The sequence below is a fragment of the Suncus etruscus genome, chromosome 17 (genome assembly GCF_024139225.1).
Source record: "Suncus etruscus isolate mSunEtr1 chromosome 17, mSunEtr1.pri.cur, whole genome shotgun sequence".
Classification (NCBI taxonomy): domain Eukaryota; kingdom Metazoa; phylum Chordata; class Mammalia; order Eulipotyphla; family Soricidae; genus Suncus; species Suncus etruscus.
In genome coordinates this window covers 36,257,291-36,281,209 of record NC_064864.1, presented here as the reverse complement: position 1 = coordinate 36,281,209, position 23,919 = coordinate 36,257,291, and the positions used below count along the sequence as shown (strand labels likewise).

Here is a 23,919-nt window from a genome sequence, read left to right as displayed (position 1 = left end):
TCAACCGAAAATCAGGGGTCGTCTTATACACCGAGTATATCCTGAAAAATGTTTCAATATACTGCTAAACATGAAAATTGCCTGCATATTGCCAAACGAATTTTCCAACTCGATCCTGCACCAATCACTGCCAGGCTGCTCGGACTGCCTCTCTAACTCAGCCAATCCAAGCAGGCTTTTTATGCATGCAAACTAGACAATGTTCTGGACCCGAATCTACACTGTAAAAAGCCTGCTCAGATTGGCCAGAGTCAGAGAAGAAGTCTATTACAGTGTGACCTTTGAACCTTTGCTTGTTGTGATTAGCTCACTGTGGTACATGAGCACAGGAACACATGCAGCACATGCAGCACAGGAATGTTCTGTCTGATACAGTAAATACAGGCCTAAACCTATGTTTTAACTGCAAAATTAGGGGTTCGTCTTATATGCCGAAAAATATGGTAGTTTCTTTTCTTCAGAGACGCTATTATATATCTATCCAATATCAAGATAAAAATGACTTACAATGCAAACAAGCAAACACAGTACATTATTCAGTGATTAATTCCAAATTTCCCACTAAGATATTAACAATCAAATACTGGACAGAGGACCACCCAGTAAGTTTAGAGCTCCTGAAATCTTTAACATTTCTGAACCAAAGTTTCTACTAATTTGATCTCATTCTATCCTTCTTGCTTTTAGGAAGAATATCAGTAGGTGCCACATCCTAGACAAAAGTTCTTGGTTGTATACTTCTCGCTGCTTAAGGCATTTAGTCATTTTCCACCTTAGTAATAAGCTTTTGAAACATCTTTATAACATTTCAAAAGATGTTTATAAACACAATATCAATATCAATAAATTATCAAGCAAATAACTTACTAATTAGGTATGAAATACATATTATTTTAATTTACTTAAAAATCTTTTTTAAATGTGAAAAAAACTTAAAGATATTTATAAGATATAAGTCCATAATTACAGGAAAGAAAATGTAAATAAGCAGCTTTATCAAAAAGGCAGGTTCTATACATATTTGAGTAAATCAGTCCTATTTTAATCATATTCTAATGACTATACTTTCCACACAGTATGTCAAACCAGAAAAGGATACATGCAAGTGCTTCAATTGCACCCTCTTGCTTGAGATTGTCATTAATTGCTCCAAGCCAGGGAAGAACCTTCTCCAAAAAAATGTTCATTGTTTCCATGGTAGCTATTCTGCTCATGACACCTACGCAACGAGCAGCCATGTGCCTTACAGCAGTGCTGGGGTACTGAAGGCACATATAAAGATGAGGCAAATGTTGTACCAACTAAAACAAAAAATTCAAGAACACTCATTAGAGAATCCACTACTTAAAATGTAAGTACAATATATCAGAATAAGAGATTCTCTATACTTCTAATTATTTCACAGCATTATTGACAAACCATCTTCAATAGAAAAGTACTCTAGAGGACCTCATGGCGCAATGGTAGTGTGTCTAACTCCAGAAAAGTACTCTACACTGTATAGTTGAACAGGGCTATTACTTTCTTTCACTTTTATACCTGCTTCCATTTTTCTGAGCATTGTCCCTTATGCTTTCCATTCTGAACTTCCAGAGTTGCTTTTTCTATCATGTACCCATCTCTGCTTCAGTGCCTACATGAGTTCATTTACACAAATTGTGTAAATGCAATTTCTTTTTTCTTTTTTTCTTTTTTTTTCTTTTTTGGTTTTTGGGCCACACCCGGCGGTGCTCAGGGGTTACTCCTGGCTGTGTGCTCAGAAATAGCTCCTGGTAGGCACGGGTGACCATATGGGACACCGGGATTCAAACCAACCACCTTTGGTCCTGGATTGGCTGCTTGCAAGGCAAACACCGCTGTGCTCTCTCCGGCCCGTAAATGCAATTTCTTAGAAAGACATCAAAGTCACATTTTCAAAGCCTTAGACTTTTTTTTTTTTGTTGTTTTGTTTTTTGGACCACACCCTGTGACACTCAGGGGTTACTCCTGGCTATGTGCTCAGAAATCGCTCCTAACTCGGGAGACCATATGGGTCGCCAGGGGATTGAACCTCGGTCCGCCCTAGGCTAGCGCAGGCAAGGCAGAAGCCTTACTGCTTGACACTACTCCGGACCCAGCCTCAGACTTTTTAAAATAAGATCACCTGTATATTTGCATTAGTTACCAGAGGATGAAGTTCAGAATCCATTGAAGCTGCTGCTGTTTCAAAAACTTGCAGAGAATTCACTAATTCTTGGGCAGGGCCATCACCCTTTTCAAGGAGAGATTTTCCATCTATTAAAATACATAATGTTGAGTGTATCTTGTGTAAACCATTTTTCAAAATGTAAAGCCTATAGTTTTAGCACCTTCCCAGATACCATTTTCCTTTCTATCTAAACTTAAATTACAATGAAATGCCTTATCCTTAAGTGTCAAGGTTCTGTACTCACAGTAGTTAATGATAATTCTAAGTATGTGATAAGAAAATGTAAAAGCGAAGAACAAAATGAAACGAGAAAAAGCAAAATATGTGTCTTATGGTGTCAATATAGAACCCTGGTCCTTTGCACGTAAGTTATATTCTACTCTACAAATAAGTATTCCTTTGTAAAATACATTTCGTTTTTTAAAATTTACCATAAGGTTTAAGAAAAACAGGCACAGGCATTTTTATTTTATGTGTATGTAATGGATATACACGGAAATGCATTAAGAAACCATTCAGAAAAGTAGATACGCACCAAAATTATTTATGTCGATTGTGTTCCTTAATGGACCAACCATAGCATCCCAGAGATGTGGCAACTTCACAGCCATTTCACTACCAAAATGTTTCACTATAATTGTCAAGGCAAACTCAGCACCTCTCCGTTGTACCAGATAGGGCTTCTGGGCCTATATCAATTGTTAATTGGAAACACAATTTCAGAAAAAAATTATGATACGTTTAGAAATTTATTAAGAGACTTTAAAGTGATTATTCAAGAATTTAGTCACCATTGACCAATTATTGAGCATATCACAATCACAACTATACTTTTCAATATTTAGGTTTAAATGGACACACAACCCAAAATAAATTTTTATAAAGTTACTTTGTGTGTGTATATGTGTGGTGGTGGTGGTGGTGGGGAGGGGAGTGGAGAGACAGTACACAGGTTAAGGTGCTTGCCTTATATCCGGCCACCAAGATTTCATCAGCACCCCAAACTCTGCCAGTGCTCACTCCAAAGTGCAAAGCCAGGAAATAGTCCTGGGCGCTGCTGAGTGTGGTCCAAAAACAAAAATAAAATTTATTTTAAAAATAATTTTTTACCCAGGCAGCCAGAAAAGGTGGGTGTCAGGTGGTCCCTCCTGGAGGGGATCCCAAGCTTTCCCTGCCCTTCCCCCAGTGAAAGGGGGGGGGAGGGCACAAGGAGGAGGGTGGGTAGATCCTGGCTTCCGGTTCTCTACCGAATCCTTTCTTAATCTGGAGGCTAGCTCTAGCCGGCATGGGGTCTGGGGAGACCCCAGTTCGAAGGCTTTGTCCCTAGCTTGGGGGTGCTGGGAGCCTTGGTAGGCCCCCCGGCCTTCCCTGGGACCCAGCCTAGGCGGCCAGAAAAGGTGTGTCCAAATTGGGGGTGCTGAGAGATGCTCATTTTTATTAAGGCAATCTCTGGCAATTTCTTACCAGTCTACATGTTCAAAACCACACAGGGGCTATTAAATATTAATAGTATAGCCTATCCTTCAGTTATGTTTTGTGTATGTAGAATGTCCATCTTGTATTCTGCCCTTTCGCACACCCCTGTAAAGCTCATTTTCACTCCTTAACTCTATCACCCCAAAGCATCAGTACTCCCCATTTACCCTGTTTAACTTCAATACTTCACAGTCCCAATCACACACCAAAGTGGTGCACTGGATTTAACAACCCCCAACTATTTCAAAAGACATAAAATGGACACGTATAGCTTTTGAATATTTTATGTCTATTTTCCTTGACAGCAATAACTTTTTTTTTGTTTGTTTTTGTTTTTGGGCCACACCCGGCAGTGCTCAGGGGTTACTCCTGGCTGTCTGCTCAGAAATAGCTCCTGGCAATGCAAATACCCTACCACTAGGCTACCACTCCAGACCCTTTTTGGATTTTCTTGCTGGAAAATTCCAAAAGATTATTATTCAGTTCTTTTACTTAAAAAAATAAAAATGTAGGCCGGAGTGGTGGCGTAGGCAGTAAGGCTAGCTTTCCCTGTTAATTTTTATTCTTTCCTTTCTCTTCCATCTCTTTAGTTTTACTTTCATTTTTCTATTTTTTAAAAACCGTTGCTTTTGGTCTTCCTAAAAATGTATTATCAGTTATGTCACCTATGTAATGCATTTTCTTTAAATAAATTAATTAAATAAATAAAAATACAATTCTGGAATCTGTTAAGACCATTGACTTCTCACTCTACAAGATAATCAGAAAATCAAAATATTCAAATAAAAAAAAACTATTTACCTCATCAAGTTCAACAAGAATATTTCCACTACTTCCTGCAGGAAGATCAGCTATTTGAGCTTTTACAGCTTTGGGAGTAGGACCTCGTCTACTTGTGATAGCAAAAGCAGCTTTTTGATGCCTATAGAGTGTTATTATACCTCTGTGTTTGGTGACTGTGTGGTGCATTCCGTCTTTCTCAGAGTTAGAACCTAATAAAAGAAAAAGTAAAATCATTTTTAAAGCATGATACAAATGACCAAATTCTTCCATTTCCAAAAGAGATACACCATAATTTAAACTATAACTTTTTAAGACTCAAAATTTATAATTAGTGGCATTTTCTTTAGACAATGAATGGTAACAAAATGGGGAAAAGTTTGTAACATTTTGTCAATAGATGTTTAGGACCATAGAAAGGTGTAGAATTGTGTTAACCATAAAATGACTGTCTTATTTAAAAAAGATTGTCTTTAGTTAAAGCACATACATTTAAATATATACATATGTATATGTGAAAGCAATAAATTGCAAGCAGTTCTCTCTTTAAAAAAATGTCCAGGGCCCAGAGAGATAGCACAGCGGCGTTTGCCTTGCAAGCAGCCGATCCAAGACCAAAGGTGGTTGGTTCGAATCCTGGTGTCCCATATGGTCCCCCGTGCCTGCCAGGAGCTATTTCTGAGCAGACAGCCAGGAGTAACCCCTGAGCACCGCTGGGTGTGGCCCAAAAAAAAAAAAAAAAAAAAGTCCAGAAGCTTTGCATGTGGCAACCCAGGTTCAATCCCCAGCATCCCAGATGGTCTCCCAAGAACTGCCAAGTGAAATCCTGAGCACAGAGCCAGGAGTAACCCAAGCAGCGCCAGGTGTGACCCCAAAACAAGCAAAAATATGTCCATAGTTACCATGATGAAACACTGATGACTGGTAAATAGTACTGCCTCATAGAGCAACCAAATGGGTAGATCACTGTACTCCATCTTAGGATGTTAATATTAAAAATATCCACTTCTGGTTCTCTTCTATGTGAAGTCACTAATTATTACATTTTGAATAATCTGTTTTTCTAATATCTTATTAACAAATATCACATAGAAGAAAACTATAATATGAAGAAACACTGGTCCTTCAGAATAGTCTATAGATAAAAATTATTAGCGGGGTGGAGATGAGGAAGTGTGGCTTGGGCCATACCAGGCAGTGCTTGTAGGGACTATTGCTGTGCCAGGGACTGCACCCAGGATTCTCATAAAGCATGCACTCCAGCTCATTGAGCTTTCTCCTGAGAGCAGTTCTTAATTTCATATAAGTTCACATAAAAACAGAAAGGCTAGCTGCTTTTCTTAATTGGTAAAGTAATAGACTTTGCTTATTTATAAAATGTAGTCTAAATAATTGGAGCAATGAATCTTATAGCAAGGAGTTTCTATATAATAATATCTGATACAATTGTTTTCTTGCTCAGTTAACAGCTTTTTTTTTTTTTTTTCCTTTTTTTTGGTTTTTGGGTCACACCCGGCAGTACTCAGGAGTTACTCCTGGCTCTACACTCAGAAATTACTCCTGGCAGGCACAGGGGACCATATGTGATGATGGAATTAGAACTACCATCTGTTCTGGATTGGCTGCCTGCAAGGCAAACACCCTATCGCTGTGCTATCTCTCCGGCCCAACAGCTTTTTTATAAATTGTTTATTAGATGGTTGTGATTTGATAAGAAATGAGTATAAAAGTCTCTTAGATTCCGAAGGGAAAGAACAAGAGTAACAAATAAAATTTGTGCTTAATTATACTCAGACAGAAATGACAATAAATATAAATGGTTAATTCTTTCTGGACCCCCAAATAAAGACTGAGATATATACCTTTAGAGTTTTCCTGGCTGCTTTGTGTTGGTACTGGACATGTAACACAAGGAGTTAGGTAGGGGTCAACACAGAGTGAGCTACAGAGGTTTTTGATGATTTTTGAATTGGGGCAAGGTGTTCTTGTTGTGCACTGCTGAAGTAGTTTTGCTATACACTGAGCTGCATAATTCTGCACCAGTGTATTCTCTTCTTTTTTAATTGTCTCCATTAATGGTTTTATGATAGGATTTAATTTCTCTGGTAGTTGCTGCAAGCTCACAACTGCACATGCCGCAAAAGTATGAACTCTCAACTGTAACACTTGCCACTCCTGGTTGGTCTCTGTAACTGTCATCTGGACCTGTTGCCGTTTACTATCTAACTGCTGTAACACTTGAGGACTTAAATTGAAAGATGATGTGACTTCATAAAAAACAGCAGTGACCTATTAAAAGAGAGAAATTAAAAATCATTAACCATATCAACCCTATCAGTCAACTCCTCAAAGGGCAAAAGATTAGGGCTCTGGCTCAAAAAAGGAGAATGTGTGAGGTTCTGAGTTCAATCCTTGACAACACTTGCTCTAGGTCCTAACAGTACCAGGTGTTGCTAAATAGAAAAAAAGAAATTCTTGTGGGAAGAACAAGATTATTTATCCTTTAAACATATCAAGTTAAGGGGCCGGGCGGTGGCGCTAGAGATAAGGTGCCTGCCTTGCCTGCGCTAGCCTAGGACGGACCGCGGTTCGATCCCCCCGGCGTCCCATATGGTCCCCCAAGCCAGGAGCGACTTCTGAGCGCATAGCCAGGAGTAACCCCTGAGCGTCACCGGGTGTGGCCCAAAAACCAAAAAAAAAAAAACAAACAAACAAAAAAAACATATCAAGTTAAAAAGAAAACAATTCCTAACTTGCACGTTGGTGACATAAGAAAGCCATAAGCAAATAAACTGAAATAAAAAAGTTTACTTGCTGTTAGGGGTAAATATTCCTTTGATTTTCTTTTCTTGGAAATAGTGGGCTCCTGGCTAGTAATTCCTGAGTTGGGGGATATTTGGTCCTAAGGATGCCTGCTACTTTTGGGCTGCTGGGGATTACATGGCCCATGATGGCATGGTTTCTAAGGCCGAACCAAGTGATGCTCCGGGGAACCATGTGGTTCCAGGGATGAAACTGGATTTAATGCAATTGGATGAAATTGGGTTAATGAAAAAGAATGCACCATATTCTAACCATTTGGTTTTTTTGTTTGTTTTTCTTGGATCACTCCTGGCAGCTTGAGGACAAGGGCAGTACTGGGTACTGAATTGGGGACTGGTGCAAGAAAATCAAGTGCCTTAACCACTGTCCATCTCTCCAGCCCTTTACTGTTTCTTTCTCAATAGGAGGAACACGTAACAGAATTTGGAAGAGTTGTTGTGTCGAGGCCATATGGTACTAAAGAGCAAACACAGGGTCTCAATACTGTGCACTTGCTATCATAAATGCTATATCCCATGGTCTAGAAAAATATTTGGGGTAGCTGTTGTTAAGAGGTTCAATGTTGCTACCTGTTTTTATTATTTGACTTCCCAACTGGCAATAAAATGCCCAGATAAATAAGAGAGGCTAATAGTTTTATTGTTTGTTTTTTTTTAATGGTGGAGGCTAGAGCAACAGTACAGAAGATGAACTCTTGCCTTGTATGTAGCCCACCTGGGTTCTATCTCTGGATATGCCATATAGTTTCAATGATTCAAATTAGCCGTAGAAATTTTTTACGATTACCACAAACTAGAAAAGGTAGGTATGAAACAATGTCTTCATGCACTCAAAAAATAAGACTGATGAAGAAGAAAGATGCAAACGTAGACAAATAAGATTGATGGAACTTCATAATGGCATGCTGGACTTTGTTTTACCAAGTGCTATTCACTACTCTTAGTTCTGTACTGGGAGGGACTCTGCAAAGTCAGCGATACTCAGAAAACCATGTAAAGTAAGCATTTGGCCCACTGTGCTATTGTTTTAGCCCTTATCCTGGGTTGTTTGTTGTTTTTTTGGGTGGTCAAGGTAATGCTCAGGGATTACCCACCCAGTAATGCTCAGGGATTACTCATGTTTCTGTGATAAGGAATTACTCCTGTTGGTGCTTGGGGGACCATATGGGATGCTGGGGATCAAGCCCAGGCCATCCAGGTGCAATGCAAGAGCCCTACCTGCTATACTATCTCTAACTCAATGCTGTTTTTAAGAGAGTGGATAAAATAGGAGTCACAGATAAAGTTTTGTAACAGAAATCTAAAAGTAGAAGTGAAGTAGAATATTGTTCAAGAAATCGAAAAGGATTTATCAGGACCTAAACACAGGTTACATATGAGAAAAGGCCCTAAGATGCCTCTAAAATAAACCAACAGGATTTAAAGTAGATAATTCCAGATAAACCTAACAGGAACTCAGATGTGAGAATGAGTAGGCACAGAAAGTAAGTGGAGTAGCATTTTACAAAAAGAATGCTAATTAATGGAGGAAATTTGAGAAATAATGAGACTGCTGAGAACATAACAGATTAGTCAGAACATAGTCATTAAATTACTAAAGTCTCAGACTAGGCTTTTTGGCAATGAAAACAAAGAAAGAATACACATGATACTTTTTGAAAGAAAATGTTGGCAAGATTTATGACTGTAGATTTTTAAAAGGGCACTTTTCTTTTTATTGGTGCTTTACAGATTATGTAGGCTGGGATCCAACTTGGGTCATCTGCAATACAAGGCCACTAGACCATCTCTTTAGTCCCTATACAGCAGAAGTAGTCCTGGCACTTTAAGCACTGTTTGTCTTCCACCTTATCAAAAGTCAACAAAACTGGCCGAAGTGAAAGCACAGTGGTAGGATGTTTGCCTGGGTTCTGGACAGACCTGGGTTCGATCCTCGGCATCCCATATGGTCCCCCAAGCCTGCCAAGAGCGATTTCTGAGCACAGAGCCAGGAATAATCTCTGAGAGCCATTGGTGTGACCACCCCCCCACCCAAAATCAATAAAAGAAAAAATTCTGAAGCCAGGGTGTGATTCAATGGCAGAGAGCATAGACTTGCATGTGCTAACCTGGGTTTGACACCCACAGCACTACCATAATAATCCCTCTTTGTTGTTTTTTAATTAAAATATATTTTTTTTGTGGTTTTTGGGTCACACCCAGCAGTGCTCAGGGGTTATTCTTGGCCGCATACTCAGAAATGGCTCCTGGCAGGCACGGGGGACCATATGGGACGGGACACCGGGATTTGAACTGATGACCTCCTGCATGAAAGGCAAACGCCTTACCTCCATGCTATCTCTCCGACCCCAATTAAAAATTTTTAACTGAATCTCCATGTATTAGTTACCAATTTATTCATGATTGAGTTTCAATGTTCAAATTCCAATCCATTCACCAGTGTCCACTTCCCTCCACTAATGTCCCCAGTTTCATTCCTGACCCCAGCCTGCTGCTTGGCAGGCACTACTTTCATTTTTCCTTTCTTATTTTGTTTCCCTTTTAGGCACAGTGATATACCCTACTAATAGGTATTATGCATTTCACTTTCCTCTTTTCAGGATCTTGTCCTGGTCCAGAGTGACCACTTCACTCTTTCAGTGTTAGTGATGGCTTCTCTGACCTATCCCATTTCTCCTCTTCCCACTGTCATACCACCCACCCCACCCTCTGAAGATTTCTACAAAGGATCAGTTCTCTTGCTCTTTGCTTCCACTGTTTTTGCCTCATTCCTAGTTGTTGGCTGTATTTAAGTCAGAAGTGACAGTGAAGCAAAATGAGGAAGAAGAAAGAGAGAAAAGGAAGGAGGGAAAACATAGTTTAGAACAAATTGTGGACTAAGTTCCAAAAGAAAAATAATGGCCACTGATTCTTTCCAGGTCCAAATCGAAAACTCTAAGGCCTTTTCAGAATGATGGGCACAGATTCCCCCTTTCTGCCTAAAGGCACAGCAGCCCACTGGCACACCTGACATATTTCAACAGAAACAGTCCACATCTACAGCTTAACTGTATTAAACTGCCTAGCCATCAAATATGTGCCAGATCTATAGATTCTCAACTTCATGGTGGCTTGCAGTACCCCCAAAATTTCATAATTGGTATCAGCCCTGTGGAATCAAAACAAATCTGATGGGAAAGTTACAAAGACCACCAAGCTCAGAGACCCTAAATAATAACACAGAAGGCTCAGCTGGCACTAATCACAGCCCAGTAAATCCTCATACAATTATTTTAGTAACACCATTGATATATATAACAATCATTTCAAATTGACCCCTATTTATCTAAGTTTTGACAATTCCACTTGCCTTTGTGTTGTAAAGAAACAAAAATATGAACAACTTTTCTAATAGAGGTGCTTTGGTTTCTTGGGTTGTAAGAGATTAAAACAAAAATAAAAATGACACTTGTGCATTCTCTTACTTCAAGAGAGAATGTGTGCTCACAGTCTTCCCAGCAGAGAGCTAGCAGTCGCGTCAAAATATCACCTAAAATATTTAACATTCTCTTAATCAATGTAATAGTCTTTCTAAGATTAAGGATTATTTACTAAGCCAAGTCACAAATTTTAAAACGTATATTGTTGGGGCCGGAGCAGTGGCACAAGCGGTAGAGGTCTGCCTTGTGCGTGCTAGCCTAGGATGAACTGCGGTTTGATCCCCTGGCATCCCATATCGTCCCCCAAACCATGAGCAATTTCAGAGTGCATAGCCAGGAGTAATCCTACCATCACCGGGTGTGGCCCAAAAACCAAACCAAACAAACAAAAACATATTGTTGTCATATGACATGAGACATTTGCATATACTTTTTGTTTCATGTCCCACTATAATAAATATTTTAACTTCTTTAAATTACAAGTTACTCACCAGATCATTAGCTTGATCTATTGTAAAAACACTGTTGTTCACTCTATTACCAACTTCAATATGTGCATCAGCTAAAGATGAAATAAGTTGTTTACACTCATTCTGCATTCGCGTGAATGGAACAGCAATTTCATCGTAGTACAAATGTTCTGAAAGGATATCAAGTAAACGTGGCTGCACAGCTAGGGTAACAGCTTTACAATCCTAAAATATAACAATAGTGAGAGCAAACATGAATAAGCATAATTCTGCAGATGCTCAAATCTTCACTTGCAACTATCACATCTTACATTACTAATGATTTTTGAACCTATGTTCTGTTATATTTCAGAACAAGTTAGTGTACGAAAAGAAGCTATCACACCCAAACTACAAAAAAAGTTTAATACAAATGACTCAGACATGCACATGGAACTATAACATTCCATTAAATTTTCTACCTGATTACGCTCACTTTAAACTTATTTCACATTTATGCACACATAAAGATTTAAAAAATATACAACTATAAAAATGAGCAGTCAGAAAATAAACACTTAGCATGCACTAAAAAAATGTTAAAACTCATTAGATTTCTTAACTGTTGAGCCAATAGCTTCACATGCCATACTACAGAAATGGATATATAATTGAAAAGCTACTTACCTGCCCCCAAATTTAACTAACCCTTCCCACTCTCTTTGGTTGCTGCCTGCCCCAACAGAGGGGGAATGGCTTCAGTGGTGAGCCATGAGGGGTTCTGTGGGATCTGGGTGATCAGTCTGGCTTCACAGACTAAGTCCAGAGAAGCTCTGTGAGGGTCCAGAAACCGAACTGTCAACACTTGCTGCTGAGTCTGAGAGGCACAAAAACACATCATCACTGCCTCTCCGGCACACCGAGTCCTGCCTAAAAACAGATGAGCCTTGATTCTTTCCAGAGGCAAAGCTGGGGTCTCAGTTGTAACAAAGCATGGCTCAATTACTTTTAGACACAGCTTTGACAGACTGCTAAGAGGCAGTAATAATAACTCTCACAGCAAGTGCAGACAGTTAAATTTCCAGAATGCCAGTCAATGGAATAAACAAAGCCAGCAGGAAGCAAGTTTTATACACAATTATATACTGGGTTAAAAATTCAAGATTAAAGGGGCTACAAAGAAAACAGTCTTATTTGGAAAGATGAAGATTTGGGTTCAAATGCAGATATGTTACTCTTCCTGTGACCAAAAATTCTGCCCTTGCTACTACTCAAATAGATAGATCTCTAGTACTCAAAGCCTCTTGTCTTTTATAGTTTCAGGAATATCGAAGAGATATATAGGGATGAATGAGCAATAATCTCTGGACAGCTTCCACATACACTTTTTAACAGGGACACTTAAACAGATGGTAGGATCAGAGAGCGAATATTAAGAATGGGCAAGCTGACAATTTCAGGTATGAGACTGGACTTTCTAAGAAAAGTGTTGAGGGTTAAAAGCAAAATGGGAAAAAATGTTTCAAAGAAATTTAGAGTACATTCATATAATTTATATTTTTGTACAGAGAAAATTTTCAATTTTGTTTGTATATTATAATAAAAAATAATCTTAACAGTTAATGAAAGAAAAGGATTTCATTACTTTTGGGAAAAATCTCTTACCTTTTGTAAAGCAGCCCATTCACAGACTACCAAAGCAACACTAATTCTCTGTAAGGCAGATTTGGAGTTCAAATGGAACAGTAGTAACTGACCCAGGGATTCAGCTGGTTTAATTTCCTGGGTTACCAAATTTACACCTGGGTCACAAATACAGCAACAAAGAGCTCCCAATAACCTAATAGTAAGAAGATAAGAGGTCACTACAAAATTCGCTTAAAATACTTCTCCCGATGAAAATCATAACTTTACCCAAAAATGCCATAATTTCTATCTTCACAAAAATATAAGTTAAAGAAAAAAAATTTGGGGTCACACCCAGCAGCGCTCAGGAGTTACTCCTGGCTCTATGCTCAGAAATCGCTCCTGGCAGGGTCAGGGGACCATATGCCGGGATTTGAACCACTGTCTTTCTGCATGCAGGGCAAAACGCCCTACCTCCATGCTATCTCTCCAGGCCCTAAAAATATTTTTTAGTATTTTTCTTACATGGTAACAAATGAAATACTAATGATAGACATAGGAGTTTTCTGGTTTAAAAAAAAAAAAAAAAAAAAACCCTTGAATTTGCCCAGAGATAGTACAGCAAGTAGGGTGCTTGCCATACACCTGGCCAACCTGAGTTCAATCCTCAGAACCCCAACTCCACCATGAGTGATCCCTGAGTGCAGACCCAGAAGTAAGTCTTGAGCACTGTTAAAGATAACCCAGAAAACAAAAAGACCCCAAAACAACACTTAAGTCTGTTATACTCACTTGGATGCCATCATTCTGGCTCTCATGACCACAAAATCCCTGGTGGCAGGATCTTCCATAACAGTGTCCACACCTGCAATGTACTCCTGAAGGACCTCTTTACTCTGGCTTTGACCTTGGCGCACTTTACCACCCGTTTTTTCCTAAGACAGAGAATATGGATAACTCCAGGTAATTAAAAATCAATCATTAAAATTTAGAAGGCAATATTAACATTTCATTTGTGTAATTCTAGTAAAATATTATAATTCTTTTCACAAAACGTAATGAATAACATCACTGTAATTTTTCAAGATCTCAAATATGAACACACAAAGGTATTTTCCCTCTAAACATACCTTGGCTTTTGCCTTCACTTCCAGTAGCATATTCAGATCAATAGGTAAATGAGACGGTTGCATCATTAAACAAAGCCAAGCACCCATCCATGGACAGGCAGCTGCTACCACATATTGAACTGAAGCTTTGCTTAACAATTCCATCCAAACCTAGAAAGTGAAAGATGAACATAAAGGTGACATTTTTTGTATGATTTATTTTTATGAATATCTAATTTAAGAAGGAATAGCAAGAGTTAATTCTTTTTTTTTTTTTTGGTTTTTGGGCCACACCCGGTAACGCTCAGGGGTTACTCCTGGCTATGTGCTCAGAAGTTTGCTCCTGGCTTGGGGGACCATATGGGACACCGGGGGATCGAACCGCGGTCCGTCCAAGGTTAGCGCAGGCAAGGCAGGCACCTTACCTTTAGCGCCACCGCCCGGCCCCAAGAGTTAATTCTTATATTGAGTACTTGTCCTTAAAACGACTTTGGGGCCAGAAAGATAGCATGGAAGTAAGGTGTTTGCCTTGCATGCTGAAGGATGGTGGTTCAAATCCTGGCATCCCATATGGTCCCCTGAGCCTGCCAGGACGATTTCTGAGTGTAGAGCCAGGAGTAACCCCTGAGCACTGCCAGATTTGACCCAAAAAACAAACAACAACAACAACAACAATACAAAAACCAAAAAAAACCACACCAACTTTGGTGGGCAGAGCAATAGCATAGCGGGTAGGAAGTTTGCCTTGCAGTGGCCATAGAATTCTATCCCTTACATCCCATATGGTCTCCCAAGTCTCTCAGGAGTGATTTCTGAGCACAGAGCCAGGACTAACACCCAAATGCCACTGGGTATGGCCCAAACCCCCCCACCCCCCCCCAAAAAAAAAATCTTGGGTAGGTTTTTATACTGCCCACTGAGAAAGGCAATATAAAACAATATTGTTAAAAGTGGTTTTTTTTTTTTTTTTTTGGGGGGGGGTGATAGCACAGTGGCATTTGCCTTGCAAGCAGCAGATCCAGGACCTAAGGTGGCTGGTTTGAATCCCGGCATCCCATATAGTACCCTGTGCCTGCCAGGAGCTATTTCTGAGCAGAGAGCCAGGAGGAACCCCTGAGCACTGCCAGGTGTGACACAAAAACCAAAACCAAGGGGCCGGGCGGTGGCGCTGGAGGTAAGGTGCCTGCCTTACCTGCGCTAGCCTTGGAAGGACCGCGGTTCGATCCCCCGGCATCCCATATGGTCCCCCAAGCCAGGAGCGACTTCTGAGCGCATAGCCAGGAGTAACCCCTGAGCGTCACCGGGTGTGGCCCAAAAAAAAAAAAAAAAAAAAAAACCAAAACCAAAACCAAAACCAAAAAAAAAAAAAAAAAGAAGTATTACTGAAAGCATAATGAATTACTAAAATCTTCTGAACATATAAACAGTAAAGTGATCCTATATTCAATACAAGCTTCAAAATGTAACAGTAAAAAAATAAAACATTCTAGTAAAAATAGCAGCATAAATATTTATTTATAATATTACTCAAACTACCTTTCTTTTTTTTTTTTTTTTTTGGTGTGGGGGGGGGGGGTGTCACACCCGGCGGTGCTCAGGATTACTCCTGCTCAGAAACTGATCTAGGCAGGAACGGGGGACCATATAGGATGCCAGGATTTGAACCACTGTCTGTTTGAATCAGCTGCTTGCACGGCAAACGCCCTACCACTGTGCTATCTCCCCGACCCCCAAACTACCTTTCTTGATACCTACATTAAATGACTTAGGACCAGCATGCAAAAAAAAAAAAAAAGTCTGTTAACGGGGCCCGGAGAGATAGAAAGCAGCCGATCCAGGACCAAAGGTGGTATAGGTTCGAATCCCGGTGCCCATATGGTCCCCCGTGCCTGCCAGGAGCTATTCCTGAGCAGACAGCCAGAAGTAACCCCTGAGCACTGCCGGGTGTGGCCCAAAAACCAAAAAAAAAAAAAAAAGTCTGTTAACAATGAGCCCTGCACAGAATAATAATTAATTCAAACATAATTTAATAGATTGTAAATGAATGTCAATTTCTCTGAAAAATTATTGTATGTGTTAAAAGGGGTCAGAGTATTAGCACAATGGCCTTGCACACATCTAACCCAAGTTTGATCCTTGACACCCTATACAATCCTCCAAGCACCACCAGGAGGTTTCATTCCTGAGTCCAGAGCCAAAATAACCTTTAAATATAGAAGTGTGGTCCCCCACTCCACCAAAACTTATTAAATGTATCAAATGGCACCTCATATATTCCAAGATATGGGGCCAAAGCAGTGGCGCAAGTGATAGGGAATTTGCCTTACACGTACTAACCTAGGACAGACTGCGGTTTGATATCCCAATGTCCATATGGATCCCCAAGTCAAGAGCTATTTCTGAGTGCATAGCCAGGAGTAACCCCTGAGCATCACTGTGTGTGGTCCAAATAGCAAAATAAAAAAAGTGAACTGGAACAATGGCTCAGAGGGCTGGATTGCATGCTTAGCATGTAAGAAGCCTGATTCTCAGTTCCCCATGTACTACTTTGCCAACAGTGGCCCAAAAACCAAAATAATATAAAGAAAAAATTCAAAATAACCATGTCTGAAAAAAAAAGAAGTACAAGCCTAAACTATTAGACTGTATATTACAAATTAACTGGGGCTGGAGAGATAGCACAGTGGTAAGGTGTTTGCCTTACAAGCAGCCGATCCAGGACAGACAGTGGTTCGAATTCCAGCATCCCATATGGTCCCCCATGCCCGCCAGGAGCAAATTCTGAGCACAGAGTCAGGAGTGACCCCTGAGCGCTGCCAGATGTGACCAAAAAAAAAAAAAAAAACCAAACCAAACCAAAATAAAACAAAACAAAAACCCAAATTAACCCCAAATGTTACTTTATAAAATGATCAATATGCATCCTAACAGCAAAATAAGTGATAGTAGGTAACATTCATTTTATTTTCTGTCTAGAGGTTATCAGAATACTGAAAATACTTGGTTGGTAAATTACACAATAAAAGGAAGCATGACCAAATAGGGTTTAACTATTGTATTTCATTAAAAATTTTTTTTCTGGGGCCGGGCGGTGGCGCTCGAGGTAAGGTGCCTGCCTTACCTGCGCTAGCCTAGGAGACGGACCGCGGTTCGATCCCCCGGCATCCCATATGGTCCCCCAAGCCAGGAGCGACTTCTGAGCGCATAGCCAGGAGTAACCCCTGAGCGTCACCGGGTGTGGCCCAAAAACCAAAAAAAAAAAAAAAAAATTTTTTTTTCTGCTGGAGTACAAGTAGATTCAGGCTCTTGTCTTAAATGAAGCCAACACATAATCTGTCCCAGTCCAAGTTTAGGGTGCTCCTGATCAAGAGCAACATTAGGAGTGAGAGATGAGCCATTACCACTTATAGTTGTGATCCCAAAACAGAAAGCAAAACCATTTCTGTCTCTGTTTACAGATCTTCAGACTATAGATCTGATAGCTTCTAACATTCCATCATGAATGTACAGGTATTTTGAAAATTTGTAATAATCTACCAGGTTACTGAAAAAAGAGCTACAAATATACTCATTCTATACCTTGTGAATGAGGTCCAGAATTTCCTGGTTGCTTTCTAAAACACAAAATTGAAAAATATGTCGCAGCATATCAGACAGGATAGGAATAAGCCAAGATGAAGAATTCTAGAAATAAAAACAGAATACAAGTTGTTTAAAAGATAAAGCATAAAATGTAGGTACCAACTTATTTCAACATCTTATGTCCAACGGCAGTTTATAGTAAGACTATATGATTATAATTTGATAAAGGACTTTTATTAAAGTTGAACTAGTGATAAGTTTTGGAAAATTTTGCAACAGCAACAATACTATAAATACATTTTTATTATAATAATGGTTTAGAGAAATTAGATAATATATGACTTCTGGGAAGCTGGAGAATCTGCTAACACCACTAAATGTTGCTTCAAATAAGTTGAAATCACTCTTTATATGGGAACACAAGCAAATCAGCAATAAGCTCTTTGTACATTATTCACTGCTTTGTTAGGAAAACTGAAAACAATGATCAGTGAACTACTATTACACTTGACCAGGGTTAAGGTTCTATATAGAACAAATCTATTTTAAGCAGGGGAATTTTTGATATCTGGTAAAAAAAAAAAAGGCACAGTTCTCAGAAATATTAGCATTAAAAATTCAATATCTAGTATTCATAGTCAGCGTAATATAACATTGATTCCAATTTCAGGAGAATACATTTTTAAGTCTATATTTAGTACATTATTTTATGAAATTTTTTCAACAATTCAAAAACTCTCCCAAATCAAACACAGAAATTATAATTCAACATCTATCATGTGTCAAGCTCTCATGGGCCCAGAGAGATAGCAAGGCATTTGCCTTGCAAGCAGCCGATCCAGACCAAAAGTGGTTGGTTCGAATCCTGGTGTCCCATATGGTTCCCCATGCCTGCCAGGAGCTATTTCTGAGCAGACAGCCAGGAGTAACCCCTGAGCACCACCAGGTGTGACCCAAAAACATAAATAAATAGATAAATAAATAAATAAATAGATAAATAAATAAAAGTACTCTCACAATAATCTATAGTTGATCAAGTAATTACATGCTCACAAGTTAACTAGCCAACAAAAATTATTCTACTTATTAGCTCACAATACATATCATATTTTAATCAGAACTACAAAGATGGATAGGAATGTAAGTCTGCACTAGAGTACTTGCCTTCCATGTGTGAAGACATGGAACCATATGCCAAGGTTTTTTCCCTGGTACCATGAAACAAAGCACAAAATAGAAGGGACTGAAGAGACCCTGGAAAATTTTTTCTAAAATTCCATAAAGTTAGGAGCTCTAAGGATAATATAATAATTTAGAAAGAACAATAATTTTATAGCTAATGGAAAGTTAATGACAAGACAGGACCAGGATTATATCTTCTCTAAATGATTTAAAGAAAATTTAAAAATACACTACAATAGCCTTAACTAGCATGGTCAATTCATTATGCCTTAGCTACCTTTAAATAAAGGGGGGAATGAGAGCTGAAGAGATTAAGGCACTTGCCTTGCATGAAGTCGACCTGGGTTTGATACCTGGTATAGAGTCGCGCCCCCCCCCCCCCAGACCACCTGAATGCAGAGTACACATCCAGAAGTAACCCAAGAGCATCACTGGGTGTGGCCCAAACACCAAAAGGGGAGAAATTAAAAAAAAAAAAGAAAAGAAAAGAAAGCTAGGGGCCGGAGAAATAGCATAGAGGTAAGGCGTTTGCCTTCCATGCAGAAGGACAGTGGTTCGAATCCCAGCATCTCATATGGTCCCCCGAGCCTGACAGGATTGATTTCTGAGTGTAACCCCTGCACACTGCTGAGTGTGATACAAAAACAAAACAAAACAAAACAAAACAAACAAACAAAAAAAAAAAACAAAAAAAAGAGAGACCTGGAAAGAGAACAATGGGTTCCCTATGGATATAATTTTCCTAATTCTAGTATTTTGTTAGACCTAAAAGCTGGGTTATTCTTAAACTAGTATTGTGAAGTCTTTTATAAACACACCAAGGACTCCTAAATCATCAACAAATTCCCTTCACATACTGATAATATCTAAATGATTTCTGTAGGCACTTCAATATGTGACTATTGAAGCCCCATTATCTTTGGAAAAACCATAGTTTAAAGACTGAGTAATCTCAATCTGAAAGAGGGAGCAAGAGCATGGATGGCAATTCTACTGGCAAAGTTATTGCAGGGATTCGAGTATAGATTCATAATCTATGTTGACTAGTGAACTACCTATCAACCAAGTAGAAGAAGCACAGTTTGAAAAACAGGTCATCTGACAGAAAAAAATGTCTCAATCTTTCATTAACAAATATTTACTACGGGTTGTAGAGACAGCACAGCAGTAGGGTGTTTGCCTTGCATACAGCTGATCCAGGAGAGACTGTGGTTCGAATCCCAGCATCCCATATATTCCCCTGAGCCTGCCAGGAGCGATTTCTGAGCTCAGAGCCAGAGCTCAGAGTAGCCCCCTGAGTACCGCTGGGTGTGGCCCAAAAACAAAAATCAAAACAGAACAAAAAAAAAAACAAAAAAAAAAAACAAAACACACAAATATTTACTAAAAGCCTTCTATGTGTGCTCTGTTTAAAATGCTGGGAATACAATCTAAAACAAAAAAAAATGGAACCTTCAAATTGATAATCTTATGGTTGTCAAACTGCTTCTGATCTTATGTAACAAGAACAACCTAGTGGTTTGATATAATCTAAAAATGGAATTTATATAAATTTCAAAATTACTACAAATTAGTAATAGTGCTTACCTGGTCCTGGGTTGATAATAATGTAAAAAGAGTTTCCAATGCTGCTCTTCGTACTGATGATATAGTATGATGCAAAAAAGGCCAAACACGTGGTACCAAAACTGTAAGTGACTGTTGAATACTAACAAAATAAATACAAATTAAACTTACTCATTCTCAGCTGAAACTTAACTGATATATAACCTGCCACTTCCATGCAGAGTAGTTTAATTTTGATAATTAAATTAATATTGACATTCACTTAATTCTAAAACTCATTTTTTAAATAAATTCTTTAATTGAATCACAAGATACACAGTTACAAAGTTGTTCATGATTGAGATTCAGTCATATAATATACAATACTCTTTACCAGTGCACATTTTCCACCACTGGTGTCCCCAGTATCCCTTTGTCCTCCCCACCACCAGCCACTAAAACAGACATTTTTCTCCTTTCTCTTTTTTTTCTTTTAGACACTGTGGTTTGTTTCTTTTTTTTTTTTTTGGTTTTTTTTGGGCCACACCCGGTAACGCTCAGGGGTTACTCCTGGCTATGCGCTCAGAAGTCGCTCCTGGCTTGGGGGACCATATGGGACGCCGGGGGATCGAACCGCGGTCCGTCTCCTAGGCTAGCGCAGATAAGGCAGGCACCTTACCTCCAGCGCCACCGCCCGGCCCCTGTGGTTTGTTTCTAAAGATGCATATCACTTTGTCACCCTTCAGCACCTAATTCTTTTTCAGAGTGATCATTTCCAGCTATCATTGTCATTGTGGTCTCTTCTCTGCCTTAACTACACTCCTTTGCTCTTTGTAGTGAGCTTCCTACCATGGACCAGTCCTCCTGGCCTCATCTCTATTATCTTTGGGTATTATTACCAAATTACTTTTTTTAAAAAAAATTTACTCCACAAAATGAGTGTGATCATTCTATGTTTATCCCTTTTCTTCTGACTCATTTCAATCAGCATAATATCCATATTTATTCAGGTATAATGAAATTTCATGGCTTCATTTTTCTAAGAGCTATATAGTATTCCATTGTGTAGAAATGTCATATAAAACTTGTTTTTTTATATGTAGCACGCCAAAACAGCCATTAGTCATACATAAGAACAGGAATATTAAGACTATATTTTTCCACAGAGTTACTTTTATCAAATCACAATTTTCCAATGGAACTTGCTATTTGCTGGGGAGCCATGTCCAATAGTACACTTAGAGTTCATGGATCTCTCTTGGCAAGTTTGGAGTACCATAGAGTATTGTGGATCAAACGGGTTTGACTATGTGAAAGGCAAGCACCCTTACCACTAAACTATCTCTCCACTTTAGAATTTGCTCTTATTGTTTTTTGGGGGGAGGGACAACCCAGTGATACTTCAGGGGTTACTTCTGACTGTGTTCAGAAATTAATCCTGGCAGGCTTGGTGGAATCATATGAGGTGACGGAGATCAAACCCAGGTCAGCTGTGTGCAAGGCAAATGCCCTATCTGCTCTGCTATAGCTCCAGCCCCTTACCCTTATTTTCTTTTTCGGGGGGGGGGGGGGTTGGGTTTTTGGGTCACACCCGGCAGTGCTCAGGGGTTACTCCTGGATCCACGCTCAGAAATTGCTCCTGGCAGGCACGGGGGACCATATGGGATGACAGAATTCGAACCACCGTCCTTCTGCATCTAAGGCAAACGGATTACCACTGTGCTATCTCTCCAGCCCCTTTTGCCCTTATTCTTAATAAAGCAATTCTTACTAAGGAAACTATGCATTTATCTTAATTGGCAGTTAATCTACACCAGAATATAACACGGGTGCTAAAGAAATAGTTAAGGGGCTCGGGTACTTGGTCTAACATATAGTGTAAGTCTTACATATAGTGCTGATCCCAGCACTGCAAATGGTTCGAAGTACCAAAGGAGTGCCCCTGAGCACAAAGCTAAAAGTCCTGGGCTCTACCAGGTACAGCCCAAAATAACAACAACAACAACAACAACAACAACAAGAACAACAACTACAACAAAAAGCCAGAGAAATAACTCAATATGCTGTATATATACATTGTATCCAAAAGGCCAAAATTTCATAGCAAAAGAAAACCCTTATGAAGAAGCAACAGTAAAAGACCTCATCAATGACAAGTTCCCAGAGCTGCAGACTATGTGCACTCAAATCCTGGGAACTGGAAAAGTACCAGCTAAAAAGATGCCCAAATAAAAACATCCCATGGCACATATTAGTTATAAAGATAAAAACCTCAGATAAAGACAGAATGCTGAGGGGCCAGAGAGATAGCATGGAGGTAAGGCGTTTGCCTTTCATGCAGAAGGAAGGTGGTTTGAATCCTGGCATCCCATACGGTCCCCTGTGGCTGCCAGGGCGATTTCTGAGCATAGAGCCAGGAGTAATCCCTGAGCTGGGTGTGACCCAAAAACCAAAAACCAAAAAAAAAAAAAAAAAAAAATAGAGACAAAAACTAAATGAAACACCACACCAGGGCTGTACCAATAGAAACTGGGGGACATTTGCTTTGTACCCAGCAGACTCAGGTACGATCCCTGGAATCCCAAATGGTTTCCTGAGCACCACCAGAAATTTCTGAGCACAGAGCCAGGAGTAACCTCGAGCAATACTGGGAGTGTGGCCTCAAAACAAAACAAAAAATAAAAATAGATAAATGAGCACCTCACCAAGAATATTTCACCAACCAGACTTGCATTCAGGTTTGAAGGAAAGATACACAGCTTCATGAATAAATAACAGCCAAGTAAGTTTACAGACTCAAAACCAATCTTAAAAGAAGAAATGAAGGGATGAAGGGTCTACTTTTTTTTTTTTTTTTTTTTTGGTTTTTGGGCCACACCCGGCAGTGCTCAGGGGTCACTTCTGGCTGTCTGCTCAGAAATAGCTCCTGGCAGGCACGGGGGACCATATGGGACACCAGGATTCGAACCAACCACCTTTGGTCTGGATTAGCTGCTTGCAAGGCAAACGCCGCTGTGCTATCTCTCCAAGCCCAGGTCTACTTTTATTTTTAAATAATTCTTTCTTTCTTATACTCTTTTATTTATTTATTTTGGTTCTTGGTTTTTGGGTCACACCCAGCAGCGCTCAGGGATACTCCTGGCTCTATGTTCAGAAATTGCTCCTGGCAGGCTCAGGGGACCATATGGGATGCGGGGATTCGAACCACCATCCTTCTGCATGCAAGGCAAATGCCTTACTCCATGCTATCTCTCCGGCCCCAGAAGGGTCTACTTTTAAAACAAAGCAAAGCCCACAAACACACCAAACTTCTACAGAAAGATGGCACAAAATCCCATGATAATAATCTTTTTCGACATCAAAGTACTAACTGCACCAGTTAAGAAACAGAAGGGCAAAATGGAGGAGAAAATGCAATCAAACATTTTGCTGCCTGCTGAAAAACATATGGATAGTAAGAGCAAACAAATATTAAAAGTGAAAGGTTGGAAGACAATCCTTCAAGCAAAGAATTCCCATAAAAAACTGGGGTGGCCAATCTAATATCAGGCAACATAGACTTTAGGCTTATAAGTTGTAAGAGACAGAAGATTATTTATTAAGGGATATGTATAACACAAAGAAATAATAGTCGTAAATATATAAGAACCCAATGAGGGGCCAACAAAATTCTTAAAACAACTGCTAATAGACCTTAAGAAAGACATCAATAGCTACACAACAGCAGTGGGAAACTTCAAC

At 39.5% G+C, this 23,919-nt stretch overlaps 1 protein-coding gene across 1 annotated transcript in view; it reads right to left on the bottom strand.

Annotated features, from left to right (window-relative positions):
• BTAF1 (B-TFIID TATA-box binding protein associated factor 1) overlaps positions 1–23,919 on the bottom strand; it is a 110,675-nt gene that overhangs the window by 32,181 nt on the left and 54,575 nt on the right. Inside the window, exons 14-24 of the mRNA XM_049790790.1 lie at positions 20,221–20,341; positions 17,449–17,553; positions 13,891–14,040; positions 13,553–13,695; positions 12,800–12,974; positions 11,177–11,380; positions 6,307–6,733; positions 4,466–4,656; positions 2,724–2,877; positions 2,165–2,274; positions 1,100–1,301 (exon numbers count right to left, since the gene is read on the bottom strand). Coding sequence (XP_049646747.1) covers positions 1,100–1,301; positions 2,165–2,274; positions 2,724–2,877; positions 4,466–4,656; positions 6,307–6,733; positions 11,177–11,380; positions 12,800–12,974; positions 13,553–13,695; positions 13,891–14,040; positions 17,449–17,553; positions 20,221–20,341 — 1,982 coding nt within the window. The remainder of the gene's footprint in view (positions 1–1,099; positions 1,302–2,164; positions 2,275–2,723; positions 2,878–4,465; positions 4,657–6,306; positions 6,734–11,176; positions 11,381–12,799; positions 12,975–13,552; positions 13,696–13,890; positions 14,041–17,448; positions 17,554–20,220; positions 20,342–23,919) is intronic.